Raw genomic sequence first — 15917 nt, forward strand, 5'->3', positions numbered from 1 at the left:
TAGGTGGAATCTTCATAATTGGGAATCCACTATGAAATTCATTACTTGAAATCCCATTTAAGTGATTATCATTCCTTATATTGACACCTATGTAGTTACAGTAATCTCCATGAGTTACTTTCACCGCGTCAAAGCAGTAATTAAAACTGAGAGAACATTTCGCCCTCGTGAAACTCACGCCGTTTATGATCATACCATTCATTACTCTATTCAGTATGACGTCATCCGCAAAAGCGTTATCTCCGATTCCAATTCTTTACTCCTATAATTTATATAAGAAAACATACAGATCCTACAATTCTGCCTTAAGGAGCTCCGCTCTTAACCATTACAGGGGTCAAGTAATGCTTTATCTTGTCTACTAGTCCCATGTTGTGAGAGATTCCTCTCTAGATTGCGTACAATACAAAAGAGGAATTAATATTTCCCGTGTATGCTTTTCCTCTTTCATTATTCTGTTAGAAAGGTGAAGGAGAACAGCGGCACCTGTACGGTAGTGGTGTCTGTTACAGATTCTGAGTTTGAGGACCTCGAGACGCCGCCAAGGTACCGACCGGACAGCCTCGAGGCGCTATGCAGAGCAACGCGCTTCACGGAGGCAGAGCTCAAGAGAATCTACAGAGGCTTCAAGGCCGAGTGTCCTACAGGAGTTGTCCGCGAAGAGACATTCAAAGGAATCTACTCCCAGTTCTTCCCACAAGGAGGTGAGTTGACAGCAGAACCATTGTGATATTAGAACATTCGAGGAACAGGCTTGATCCCCCTTTCCCGCTCATTTTTCGAATTGCTTCAAGTTCTCACCATTTTGAAAGATATCTGCTGATCAATAGGAGCTAGTGACTGCTTGGTTTTGCAACTTGCAAAAACAATCAGGACAATGTCCATTCTCCCCCCTGTCACACCCTGCCTGCGACACACTTGTCGTAGTGACCACGTAAACACAATAGAGCCTCTTCCCCCTGCCTGTCGTAAGAGGCGCCTAAAAGGGGCCCCAGGTGCTCTGAACTTTGAGCGTGGGTTGGTGACCACGGGGCCCTTAGCTGAGTCATGTCATTGCTTCCACTCACTTGTGCAAGGCTCCTCACTTGCATCTATCCCGTCCGACCTCTCTTGTTCTTTTTCCGACCCCGACGGCACTAACGTATGGACGCCTGGGGAGTCTTTGATTTTGACGCCCTTCGTGGCCCTCGTCTTCCTTTGGCCGATACCTTCATTTTTTCGAAGTGTCGGACCCGTTCCATTTTTTCTCTCTCATTAGTGTTATATAGAGGATGGTTGCCCAGTTGTACTTCCTCTTAAAACAATAATCACCACGAATAGAGCCTCCCGCCAAGTGTGAACAGCGTGCAATGCAGCCGAAACGTGTACGGTGAAATGTTCAAGTGCGGCAGTCACGCATTTGGCGTGTTTACGTGCTCACTGCTGACAAGTGTGTCGTCGGATTTTCACTGTGTTTTAATTTCGGGACCGATCAGAGGCTGAAAAAAAGGGCCTCGTATTTTCCGACTCCGACGGTATTAAGTTAGCGCCCTTTCCCTTCTTTTGCTGACACCTTGGTCCCGTGTTATTAGTGAGTGGTCGGTCATTTTCATGTTATGAACATTAAATAGCAGACAAAGTGGGGCTCCCCAAACTGCGAGGCCATTTCCTCAATTGTGCCGAATGTTGAAGCCAGCAAAGGTTTCAAATTGTGTTTTGGACAGCTCTATGAAACTAAAAAACAAATTCCGAAAAATCACTTCCATTTTCTGATTTTTTAAACATGTCCACGTCCGCCTCTGTGGTGTAGTGGTTAATGTGATTAGCTGCCACCCCCGGAGGCCCGGGTTCGATTCCCGGCTCTGCCACGAAATTTGAAAAGTGGTACTCAGCCTTAGGATGTCAACTGAGTAGAGGTGGGTTCGATTCTCACCTCAGCCAACCTGGAAGTGGTTTTCCACTTCTCCTCCAGGCAAATGCCGGGATGGTACCTAACTTAAGGCCACGGCCGCTTCCTTCCCTCTTCCTTGTCTATCCCTTCCAAACTTCCCATCCCCCACAAGGCCCCTGTACCGCATAGCAGGTGAGGCCGCCTGGGCGAGGAACTGGTCATCCTCCCCAGTTGTATCCCCCGACCCAGAGTCTGAAGCTCCAGGACACTGCCCTTGAGGCGGTAGAGGTGGGATCCCTCGCTCAGTCCGAGGGAAAAACCGACCCTGGACCGTAAACAGATTACGAACGAACGAACGAATGAAACATGTCCACACCGAATGTGGTAAGAGCTTAAGTGAAACTCGTAGTGGTGATTAACTGAAACAATGCACTGAGTCACATTAGCGCTCCGAGTAGTAGAAAAAAGCAAATTGCTAATCTAATCGACGGGATAACGATGATTTCATAAGGATTGTAACTTTTCGGAATAAATAAAGAATATATTCTCATACTTTATTATATTTTATTTACCTAACATTCGTAGTTGCTTGTCTGAACGACTAGAACTGTAGATTTTCTATATTTATTTCACTACTTAAGAACACATAAATATAATGTACGCTATTGAGTGGTTTTATAACTGAAGCGCGCTAATATAAGTAGTAATGGCTCATGAAGTACGAAAACACCTCGATTTTATAATTGACGGAGTGTTAATTCAACGAGTTTTCTTCCCCGACTCATCCTTAGCCTTTTGTAATGATTAATGTTTCTGCTACGCACAGTGAAGAACAGAACTACGTACCGCACTGTCGTTTCCAGTGAACGACTGTATATACAATTATGGCAGGTTAAGGCGTTCGTAACGGTTTACCTAGATTTTTCTTCAATTATTTCAAACAACTCTGAAATTTATCGAACGTTTCAAATCCACGACAGGTAGTAACCATGACGACTAAACAATACTTCCGCATCAACTACGCTCCTTGAATATCTGCGCTATTATTCTGTGCAAGGGACAAAAACAGCATAAGAATAAGCAGAACGAAAATGGATTTTGTACCATTTTTGTTTTTTACATTTTAGATAACTGATATAACAGAATATATAAAAATAAAATGATGGAATTAACATTTTTTAACAAATTAAATAATAGTGCAATTGCAATTCATTTTATATACAGTTTTCTTTGTACATACAATGCTCAGCAACAATCTCTGTTGAACTTTGTTTATTTTATCCTGTACTCGTTGGTTTACTTCTTCCGAGGTTCGGTCTCCAATCAATCAATCAATCAATCAATCAATCAATCAATCAATCAATCAATCAATCAATCACCACTGATCTTCATTAAGGCCAGTCATCTAGGTGGCAGATGTATTATCTGTTGTCTACCTAGTCTTCTCTTAAATAATTGCAAAGAATTTGGAAATTTATTGAACATCTCCCTTGGTAAGTTATTCCAGTCCTTAACTCATCTTCCTATAAACGAATATTTGTCCCAATTTGCCCTCTTGAATTCCAACTTTATCTTCACATTGTAATCTCAGCTTTTAAAAACGCCACTCAGACTTATTCGTCTACTAATGTCATTCCACACCATCTCTCCCCTGACAGCTCGCAACATACCACTTAGTCTAACAGCTCGTCTCCTTACTCCTAAGTCTTCCCAGTTCAAATTTTCCGACATTTTCGTAATGCTACTCTTTTGTCGGAAATCACCCAGAACAAACTGAGCTGCTTTCCTTTGGAGATTTTTCGAGTTCCGATTCGATCAATACTGGTGAGTGACCCATCTACTGGAACCATACTCTAACTGGGGTGTTATAGGCCTATGCCCTCTCTTTTACATCCTTACTACAACCCCTAAATAACCCCATAACCAAGTGCAGTGATCTGTACCCTTTATTTGCAGTCACGTTTATGTGAGAACCCCAATAATATCTTTCCTTATATTAACGCCTAGATACTTACAGTGATTTCCCATACGGAACTTTCACCCCATTGACGTTACCAATCATATTTTCTCGTCCAATTGCTGGCTTGGATATTGAGGTTCCTTATACCGATAACACTTTCACACTTTAGAAGCGATATCCGTTTGGTCTTGACCTAGTAAACGTAGAGCAATCCAGACATCGATCTGATTCAAGCTGGAGCGATGGAGAATATCAAACAGTTGATAGGGAGACCTCGGACGATAAGTGGTCACTTAACACATAGTAGGTTATAACAGTATATTAAGAGCTGTGGGCGAACCCATGACACCCAGGTTAACCAAAGTAATGTAATGTCAATGAGTGCCATTACTAATTAATAATGGATAAAAGTGAATTTGTGCTCCAATAATAATAATGATTTCGTGTGGCTATTTCTAGCCGAGTGCAGCCCTTGTAAGACAGACCCTCCGATGAGGGTGGGCGGCGTCTGCCATGCGTAGGTGACTGCGTGTTATTGTGGTGGAGGATAGTGTTATGTGTGGTGTGTGAGTTGCAGGGATGTTGGGGACAGCACAAACACCCAGCCCCCGAGCCATTGGAATTAACCAATGAAGGTTAAATTCCCCGACCCGGCCGGGAATCGAACCCGGGACCCCCTGAACCGAAGGCCAGTACGCTGACCATTCAGCCAACGAGTGGGACTGCTCCAATAATTAGGAGGCACTAGCGCCGACACATGCCTTTGCTGGCGAAATGTAGTGTATGTCTTCTGGTATGGGCTATATCAAATGTGTTACTTTCATTGACCTGTCTCAGTCCCATCCTTGGCTTTGACAATATGAAAGTGACTGAGGTACGAGTGATGTTAGTAATACCATTCCTTATGCAGCCAGTCCCTGTTATGAATGGTGTGAAAATATCACTCATAGGGTCGGTTGGTGCATGCATTTCAATGGGCTTGGCAGACTGATATGTAATAGCAACTGCTGGCTCAGTGAGGAAAGCAACGGGAAACTACATCACTCCTCATTTCCCTAGTACGCCTTTTCAGTGACGCGTAGGCTATTTATGACAGCTGTTGGCGGAGCTGCAGAGGATCAAACCAGCCTTCGGGCTGAATACCCAACATACATAGCGGCGACACAACCTAACAGTTTGCACAAACTATGACACCGACAGACTGTCACTACGTCCTGTAGTACTGGTCAGCAGCGGTTACTTTATTTTTAAATATTTGAACTGCCGACTTTCCATCCTTCTCTCAGAACTTTAAGTGTGACGAATGATATTCTCAAGCACTTCCTCGTTTAACGATTGAATCAAATTATCTAGATTGCACCAGTATATTCCAATAGCTTAACAATAGTTAAATAAATAAGAATATAATCTAAAATATTAATCTAATTACAATATTTAATTTTCTTACAATAGAATTATACACAATACAAAAGTAACATATAAAAGAAATATTTAAATAAATTGTTGATTAATTGTTATGCAACATTTTACAAAGCCTGTACCAAAAGCTGGTCTTAAACTACACCGTAGCGCAGTTCGTGTGAAGTGGGTAACAATGCATAGTCTATGGCATTAGAAATAGTGGAAGCGTGCACGAGGTCAGCATATTAGAGGAGCACTGGAGTCATGGAACGTCCCTTTCAACCTGAAGCGCCATCATCTGCAAAGAAGTTTGGAGTTGTGATCATGTTTGATCAACGTATCTATCCACGGTATCATGACGGATCACTCCTCCCATACCTGTGTCCGTGCGACGTGAAGGCAAATTGGAACGGCCGCACGCTTTTCCGTAGACTAAGAAATAAAATACGAATGTTATGTGGATAATACATTTTATTCAACAGAACATGCTACACTTGGAATGTGTGTGTTGTGAGAAATACGAGACATAGTGTAACTTAAAAGTACGATCAATAAGTGAATAGTTGCTCGAACATTCAGATAAAGTGATGTGTGAAAACATCAATCTCCAACTGAGCGGGCGAGTCAACACAGCGCCATCTTATAACGGAGTTTGAGTGTGACGTCACGTATTTAGCACAAAAAAGCTCTATTTCAAGGAAAATACGTTTTAAATTTTAATTTTTTTCAACAGGAAGCCTGAAACATTAAACATAAACGTAAGGTGGATTCTCTCGGCGATACACGCGTTGTCGAGGCACGTTTAAAAGAGCATGGCAGAGCCAATCAGTTCAATCCTCCGGCAACTCAGGGCATTGCTACACAAGTAACGAGAATTGTGTTCAAAATTCCATATTACCAGCTTTGTGATGTTGCTCTTGTCTGCATGTTCTCCTTCTTCGTAATCTACATACACATGACCAAATAAGAAGTGTATTAAAACAGAATACGCAAAACGTGTGAGTGCTGTTGTGAGTACAGATAAAGAAGAAGAAGAATTTTAATAGACTTTTAGCTTATTGACTTGTGTTCGATACATCCTGCAGGTACGTTAAGAAGACAACAAACATGGCATAGCGCACCGTAGTTCGATTGGTAGAGCATTCGACGGGAAATCGGAGGGTTGCGAGTTTCACTCCCGCTTCTGTCCGTTTGTCAATCAATCAATCAATACTGATCTGCATTTAGGGCAGTCGCCCAGGTGGCAGATTCCCTATCTGCTGTTTTCCTAGCCTGTTCCTAAATTATTTCAAAGAAATTGGAAATTTATTGAACATCTCCCTTGGTAAGTTATTCCAATCCGTAACCCCCCTTCCTATAAATGAATATTTGCCCCAGTTTGTCCTCTTGAATTCCAACTTTATCTTCATATTGTGCCCTTTTAAGGCAGGCGTTGCGGTCTTCAACTTGCTTGATTGTTGCCTCGGCTGCTCCTGTAAGTAAAGACATCAAATAATACCTACCGCTCACATGGACTCTCATCTTCCTGAGTGTGGTTACGTCCTTCATCTTCCACGGAGTTGTCGGGCCACATGATCAGGGTTGAGGGAGTGAAAGATGGGGTCAACTAACTACCAAATAACGGTACCCACGAGACTGAATTAAATTGAAATAAGTAAAATAATTTATTAACAAAAATCTGCAAATTAAGTAATGAAATGAAAATTTAAATAAAGTGAAGTTAAAATAAAATGAAATAAAATTATTGGAAAAGAAACAATGGAGTCTTCTCAACAAAAATCAGACATCTGCCTTAATGAAACTGACTTAAGGTCAACAAAATTTAAATAAATGATCCTCACCAATCGAACTCGTGTCTTCAACTTCCATGACACAACAACAACATACCAGAGATCAACCAAGTTTCATCGTTCATAAATAACACCTCTTGAATTACGTTTAAATCGTCATTTTAAATAAACTTGACTAGTATAAATTATTAATTAATTGATTAATTAATTACACTGATTTTATTTGTGGGTATCCTAAGTTTTGATTCCAAGTACTTGTTAATTTGACGATTACCCAACTGTAAAACCACTATTATATATGATAAACATGGATAACAATACAGAAATCCCATGAACACGATATCCCACTACTATTCGTATAATTTTGCCATCACATAAATACCTGGTGGCTTAACAAAGAAAATTTACCACATCAAACATTGATTATGAACACTCAGTCATTTTGTCAACTTACTCATTATTAGCTGTGATAGTCTGGACACTTAAAATAACTAAATTAGGCCAAGTGCCTCAGTTTTATTTTTATTTAATGAACTCGACCCTTTTACAACATTAATTTTAGCTTGCTTGCCGCTGTCTGGATTTGAACTGTGAATAACCAAAATTGCATGATATCGTTGTTGATGGAGGCAGATTCCATCTTATTTACTCAGTTTGCGGCATTTATCACATAACTTCCTATTAAAAGTCGGTTCATTATCCTAATTAAATTGTAGTGGGGTCCAAAATCTTAGTGATTACGATGCCTTTGAGCTTAAATATTTAATTTGATTCTGACTAATGAATAATCCGTGGTCTTACTAACCTAACACTTACAATTAGTATTTACAAAATACACACGGTACTGGAGAAACAACTGTCCTCCCAAAGACACAATTCAAAAATAAAATAAAATAAAATAAAAAAGTGACAAAAATATCCCTGAGGAACGAAAAGAATAGGAAAGAAAATCTCAAAATAAAAAGGGATCACTGCCTATCAAAAATTAAATAAAACACGCGAAATCAAAAATGCAGAACATCGCTATCAAACTGAAATTCAAGTACCAACTGAGGTGGATTTGACGGCAATCTCTTGACAACAGACGTAAATGTCTGGACATAATCTTTCCCAACTTTAAGGAACAATGACTGAGAAAATTACACATCATCATGATCACCAATGACTTTCAAAATATACATTGCTGGCTCGCTCTGTTCATGTCTCAACTCGGCCTCTGATTTGCATATTTCCAAGTGTTACGTCGTCCCTGGAAAGTATTTGAGTATATAAGCCTTCCGCCTACAATTATCATATATGTCGTCGTAGATTTAACTCTATTAGTTAAACTGATTGTCTTTCGATCCTCATATTCACTTCATTATTCTCAACGTAGCATTTATTTATCAACATAACATTTACTTGTCAACGTAGCCTCGCCCATTTCCACACGGGCCAATATTTTATTAATTCACTGTGTCGTTCACATATTCATCAATACGACACCGTTATACGACATGGTCCTCTAGCCTCTATTCTCCATTTCTTTGATTATTATCATCAGGGACATTACTACATCTTTGATCACATACTTTGATCTTTCGTCTCTCATTCGCATGCTGCCATGAATTATCAGAGCTGACCGGCAATGCTCCCCATGACGGTAACAACAAGATTGCCTGTCAAATACACGTCTACTGAAAACACGAATCGCGTACTCCGAAAGAAAAGAAAATCGCGTATTAAACGCTGCACTACCAAAATAAGGATATAAAATCCAAATAAAACAGTTATCTAAAATGTGATCACAGAATAAATAAAATTGGATGTGTCGTAATCGTGTCTAGTTAAATAAAATAATAACTCGGCAGCATCCACGAGAATCAAAGTATCACCACACATTAATTATTATTATTACATTAAATCTGAAATTACACTGGGCGTGAAATATCTACTGAAAATTAGGCTTCAATATTATGTCAAAACAAATAAACTCATGTCAAAATGATACAAATAAATATATGAGAAAAATTTAAGGGAAAAATACGAATATTTTCAAATTATTATTATTATTATTATTATTATTATTATTATTATTATTATTATTATCATTATTATTATTATTATTATTATTATTATTATTATTATTATTATTATTATTATTATTATTATTATCATTATTACTATAATTGTTATTATTATGTTGACACCAGGACATTTCCATCCCGAGTCGTCAGATGTAATTGTCTTAGTCTCCCTCCTAACTTTTACTGCAAAACGACGGCTAAAACATATCTGTGCTATCCAGTACGTGAGATTTTTTATACAAGAATACATGAATTTACAGACCTAAAATTGACCACGAATTGTTCATGTCGTCCTCAATTACATATTACAAAATTATAACATGCTCATTACCTTAGTGTTGGGAGGCAGGTTGGATCCTCCTTGGCCCCCGCTTCATTAAATTACTCCATTTTCCGCATCTTGATGATAATATGTGATACTTCGTGCACATGATTAGGATCCATGTTCAATATTTGCGTAGCACACGTAAGATTTATTTCACAACACACGCACTCTTAACAATTATAGTAAAATATAAATTACACAGCATATGAATTAACACTGGGTGAGATGTTGATCTTAGTCAGGAACAAAACTACCTGGTCTGGTGTCCTCCAGCTCGTCCCCTTACGGTTTGTTTATACAAGGGATTTAGCAGTCATTCACCTTGCTCGGACGTGGAAATAGACGAACAGTCCTGGTCCCGTTATGTCCCAGTAGTAAACAAGTTTCTCCCTGTAATTAACACAACTACTGCTCGCTCCCAATGTCTCCAATGAAACAGTAATTTTCATAAACTGGAGAAATTTGATTACACTGCTCCCATGTAAGTCACAGCGAAATTTTATGCAAATATAGTCCTCCTAGAATAATAATTTCTCCACCCAAATACTAGTGCATAAGTTACGTGTGAGCTAAGGAAATGTTGTACAACCACATTGTTCTGAAATATCCCAATGTTCATCTGCGTACTCCGCCGTGCTCACCACATTAAGTGTTCATTTAAGAAGTATTTTATCGAAATAAACATCATCGTCATTACTACTGCAACAAAGCGTTTGAATGTTTCCTATAACCTGATGTTATTATGAGAGTTCTCCCCAACTGTACATTGTCTGATCAAAGACTTTACTCACTCCAAGCTATGGCCGTCACTTAGCGCTCCACCTTCTGAATAGTCGCCTGTACACACAGAAATTTCAACTAAGACTGGAGTATCGGCACATTGTCGCTGCCGGTTTTGTAAATTCACACACCCCTGCCTCAAAGTAGTTCCACTGGAGGGGATGTGGCGTAGTGATATTGCACCTTGGATCACTTTTTCACTTGTCCGTAGGTTAAATGTTCAGAAAATGCACTCCAGATATTCCAAAATTTGGTTTGATTCGAATGTCGCCCTGCGCTATCAGAAATGATCGTAGATTATTTTATAAATTGCAATGCGTCATAGGGCCTATTTACACTCGCAGCACAGCACCTTCCCGCCATGATAGTTAGCTTCCCGGACGAAACCACTCTTTCACACAATGTTGAAAACGTATTATTTATGGAATTGCTAATCACGTATTTGCGTAAATAATTCCTTAAATATTATTTGCAGATCAGGACACAGTATTTCTCTACTTCTTCCGACACCAAATCGCGAAATACTGTATAAATATTCCCGCTGGTGTAGGACAGTTTAATTTAGGAATTTCTGATTGGTTAGAATTTTACCGCCGCCCGTTGGCGTGGGTGAAACCATTTTTGCCAAGGGGTGACAGGTACTTGTTCTGTCCTTGTCACACATTTAGGCGCGCCGCATTCCTTACTGCGGTTTGCCGTGAGAACACTTGTAGAAAGTCCGGTATTCGGCGGTATCATAAACATTTATTGGAGAAAGCTTTTAGCCACCCTACTTCCTGTACGTGACTTAACGTGGTGCCTGTGTAGTGCTTTGTGAAACTGCCAGCTCTTCCCTGCTTTCTTCAGTATTCACATATATGAATTTCAATGATTTAATTAATGCGTCCATTAGGCCAATGAGCTTATGGGTGCAATATTGTGATATTTCCTACTTTTATAAACGCCACTCAAACATATTCGTCTACTAATGTCATTCCACCCCATCTCTCCGCTGACAGCTCGGAACATACCACTTAGTAGAGCAACTCTCCTTCTTTCTCTCAATTCCTCCCAGCCCAAACTTTGCGTCCGTCCCATACACTATGCTAAGTGTTGCCGGTGTCATTTTTGTCTGTAGAATCTGCCATAATATTGCAGGTTGAGAATCAGTACTGCTGACGAGAGAAAACAAGCTTTCCTTTTTAAGTACTCAATATCCTAATCTCAATCACGTAACCTACAGTGACAAGCCAGTAGCAATGTTACTCGCCTATCATACACTTCCAAGCTATGAACACGTTTGGATAACAAATGGAAGCTGTCGTAAAGTTTCAGAGGAGCAATAACATGAAACGCAGGCCTTTCGGTATCTGAAGTGCAAATAGCGCTCCAAACAATTGACTTAGTGGTCGGCATTACATCTGACTCCTCAGCATTTAACAACCAGCGTCGTCAGTCCATCCCTTCCTTCAAGTTGTCCTATAAAAACCTTTTTGACAGTACGGGTTTCTTCCATTCTCTGGACATGACCAACACACCTAATTTTTCCTTGGTTGATTTTAACGGCAGTACGTGGCTGGCTACATTCATCCTGATCTCTAACTGCTCCTCCGTAACAGCCACTGTTCTTCTCTAGTGGCCATCACCCAGCATTCTGGGCCGTACATCACTATAGCTCTTAGTACTGTTCTCCTCTATATTTTTATTTTCGTGTTCCTGCTGACATATTTTACCAGGCGTAAAAGCATCGCTTCCCACTTGTCAGGCTTTTCTGTATTTCCACAGAGGTTTTATTGTTCGTTGTTATTACTGAGCCTAGATATCCCATGTACTCTTCTGTGGTCCTTCCTCTTGCTTCCTCTGTATCGCCCGTCTTCATAAACATCGAGATAGGCTATATTTATTGGTACCTGAATTTCATACGGACCTTTCCATAATTTAAAAAAATATTCAAACTATTGTACAAGAATGTTGCATTTTACATGACTGCCCTTTCCACCACAAGTCACGAAAAGTACAGACACGATTTTCCATCCAGAAACTTTCACGTGCTCTGTCTGGTATATGATTCTTGGTGTTACTGTCACGGCGTCATAGAGGTCGTTCCCAGTAGTTAATAAAAACAATTGAACTCCACAAAGAAGTGAAAAAGAGGGCTGTAGGGTGGTCGTTGGAGAGATTCGCTCCAAAACCTGTGAAGCATATTCCTCACGGAGTTTGGGCCGGGCGTGTTAAAGCGTGCCCAGACGTTTTGTATTTATCGTCCACCCCAGTTTCTGCATAGGGCTGTGGAGTAGCGGTGATAGTGGGGGCACACAAAAATTACGCGGTGGGGAGGGGTCGGTTCCATCAAAATTGATGATATTAACTACAAACTGATAAGTATGTTGTTCTTTGTGAGCGAATATTGACGGAGAGGTAAAGGTGTACAGTCTACTGATTTTAATTCAATACCAGACAATAAAACTTTCATTAAAAGAACAATATTACACAAGTATTACAATTAAACTGAAATATAGCGTGATTATACAATTAAAAACGTTTCTAAGTATTTGATTACACACCAACAAAATAATGAGTCTTGTACTTCGTCTTAAAACAATAATCACCACCACCACCTGCCAGACTGCAAGCCTACTCTCAGCACATGCTACACTCCACTACTTGCTGTTACGAACGGCACTTTGTGTGTATTTCCGCTAAGTACTTCACTTAATAATTACAGATGCACCCCCTCCACTCTCTTATCGCCGCTGCTCGCGCTGTGCGTTCATTGTAGCCTCATGCTGAAGCTGAAGGAAGACTTTCCTGACGACGTGTGAAACCGCCTGCTAGCTTTTTCAAGGTTTACATTGACCGTGAGATAAACGTCTCAACAGTTGTGCTGTTCTGCTCTACGCTGTGACATTTGATAGCCCATTCATCAGTATCTTACTTATACTGAAGAAAGAAACAATAAAGATATAAAAGCTTGTGAAATGTCGTGTTACAGAAGAACGCGGAAGTCAATCAATCAATCAATCAATACTGATCTGCATTTAGGGCATTCGCCCAGGTGGGAGATTCCCTATCTGTTGTTTTCCTAGCCTTTCCTTATATGAGTGCAAAGAAATTTATTGAACATCTCCCTTGGTAACTTATTCCAGTCCCCAACTGCCCTTCCTATAAACGAATATTTGCCCCTATTTGTCCTCTTGAATTCCAACTTTATCTTCATATTGTGATCTTTCTTACTTTTAAAGATACAACTCAAACGTATTCGTCTACTGATGTCCTCCCACGCCATCTCTCCACTGACAGCTCGGAACATACCACTTACTCGAGCAGCTCGTCTCCTTTCTCCCAGCCCAAAGTTTGCAAAATTTTTGTAACACTACTCTTTTGTCGGAAATCACACAGAACAAATCGAGCAGCTTTTCTTTGGATTTTTAACCAGTTCTTCATACAACTAATCCTGGTGGGGGTCCCATACACTGAAACCATACTTTAGTTCGGGTCTTACAAGAGACTTGTATGCTCTCTCCTTAAGATCCTTAATACAACCCCTAAATACACTCATAACCATCTGCAGAGTTATGTACCCTAGTGATTACCCCAATGAAGATATTTCCTTATATTTTAACACCTAGGTACTTACAAAGATCACCAAAGGGAACTTTCAACCCATCAAAGTAGTCATTAATACTGAGAGGACTTTTCCTGTTTGTGAAACTCACAACCTGACTTTTAACCCCGTTTATCATCATACCATTGCCTACTGTTCATCTCACAACATTATCGAGGTCATTTTGCAGTTGCTCACAAATCTTGTAACTTATTTATTACTATGTACAGAATAACATCATCCGCAAAAAGCCCTATCTCTGATTCCACTTCTTTACACATATCATTGATATATATAAGAAAACATAAAGGTCCAATAATACTGCCTTGAGGAATTCCCCTCTTAATTATTACAGTGATAGATAAAGCTCTGCCTACTCTAATTCTCTGCGTTCTGTTTTCTAGAAACATAGCCATCCATTCAGTCACTCTTTTTTCAAGACCAATTACACTCATTTTTTCCAGTAGTCTCCCATGATCTGCCCTATCAAATGCCTTAGAAAGTCAATGGCGATACAGTCTAATTGACCTCCTGTATCCAGGATATCTGCTATATCTTGCTGGAATCCTTCCCACAAGTTGAGCTTGAGTGGAATAACCTTTCCTAAACCCAAATTGCCTTCTATAAAACCAGTTATTAATTTCGCAAGCATGTCGAGTATAATCAGAAAGAATGCTTGCCCAAAGCTTACATCCAATGCATGTCAAACTGACTGGCCTGTAATTTTCAGCTTTATGTCTATCACCCTTTCCTTTAGGCCTATATACAGGGGCTACTTTAGCAACTCTCCATTCATTCGGTATAGCTCCTTCATGCAAACGATAATCAAATAAGTACTTCAGATATGGTACTATATCACAACCAATTTATTTAGTATATCTCCCGAAACCTCATCAATTCCAGTTGCTTTCCTAGTTTTCAACTTTCGTATCTTACTGTAAATGTCATTGTTGTCATAGGTAAATGTTAATACTTCTTTAGTATTAGCAACACCACCTAGATATAAGGCCTGAGCACGAAACCAAGATGGCTGACAATAGAGGCAATCACCATAATGTCACTATGGCATCTTACCATATGTTTTAATTGATCTGGCTACTTGAATCTCAAAATAATTACCCCAAACCCTCATTCTTTCATATAAAAGTCACTTACACCTTCCAGAAACCATTTCTGAAAAAATTAGGGATAGTTGATACACAAGATTTCTAAATAATGCTGAAACTCAAGTGAGGTTCAAGAATTAAGGGAATGGCAGAATACCGAAATTCATAATAAATGTTTTATTTTGTCCCCCCACCCACAAAAAAATTGAAAGCAACAACACACTTATTTACATAAATGCAGATTTGCATGAAATTCAGTCCTGTTGACAAATAACACGTTTCTTCCTCGTCAATACATTCTTTGACATGGAACTTTTTTTCTTACAATAATTATTCAAAAGAATGTTTGTTGAAGTCCATACCAGTTTTCTACAAACACATTCTGATGTATGTCTGTTATTGCATATATCTGGCTCCCACAAAAGTTATTTATCATGAATAACTTTCTGTACTCTCACAGTCATGCAACCTCCCTATGAGGAAACTCTGTTTCAAAATCTGTACATAATTTTGTTACTACCAGATAATTATGTATTATTACATTGATAACAAACATTTCAGGGAACAAAAGCCTACCCCTACTCTTATTTCTAATTAGATTATATCCCTCATCATCAGCATCAATGAAGTCCTCAGTAAGAAGAATTCCTTTACAGTGTTCACATTTCAAATATTTTGAGACACTATAGTAACAATAACCTGCTAAATAGACTAAAATTGGCATGTCATTGTTACAGTTTTCAATATCGTGTAAACTTATATATACAGCTATGCTCTTACACAATGAATTATCAAAATCCAAAAAGGCAGAGGATTCAGGAGGCGGGTCAGAGAACTCATCTACTTCAATCTCCCCAAATGCGTTTGATCTTTAGAGTCAGTGATGACAGTAACCTTAACTTCTTTTCAACTTCAAACAACTGCCTCACAGAAATATTGTACTGCCCTCCTGAAAGCTGCCTATATTTCCCAAACCTGTCCTCTAATATGTCTGTTTGAAATTTTCCTAATAGGACATATGCAAAATTAAGTTTTG

The 15917-nt window shown here is 39.4% G+C and overlaps 1 protein-coding gene across 1 annotated transcript in view; it reads left to right on the forward strand.

Annotated features, from left to right (window-relative positions):
* The window catches only part of LOC136879393 (Kv channel-interacting protein 4-like), a 91931-nt gene that overhangs the window by 19136 nt on the left and 56878 nt on the right, over positions 1-15917 (forward strand). Inside the window, exon 2 of the mRNA XM_067153208.2 lies at positions 513-704. Within this exon, the coding sequence (XP_067009309.2) occupies positions 513-704 (192 nt within the window). The remainder of the gene's footprint in view (positions 1-512; positions 705-15917) is intronic.

The sequence above is a fragment of the Anabrus simplex genome, chromosome 8 (assembly GCF_040414725.1).
Source record: "Anabrus simplex isolate iqAnaSimp1 chromosome 8, ASM4041472v1, whole genome shotgun sequence".
In the NCBI taxonomy this organism is placed as follows: domain Eukaryota; kingdom Metazoa; phylum Arthropoda; class Insecta; order Orthoptera; family Tettigoniidae; genus Anabrus; species Anabrus simplex.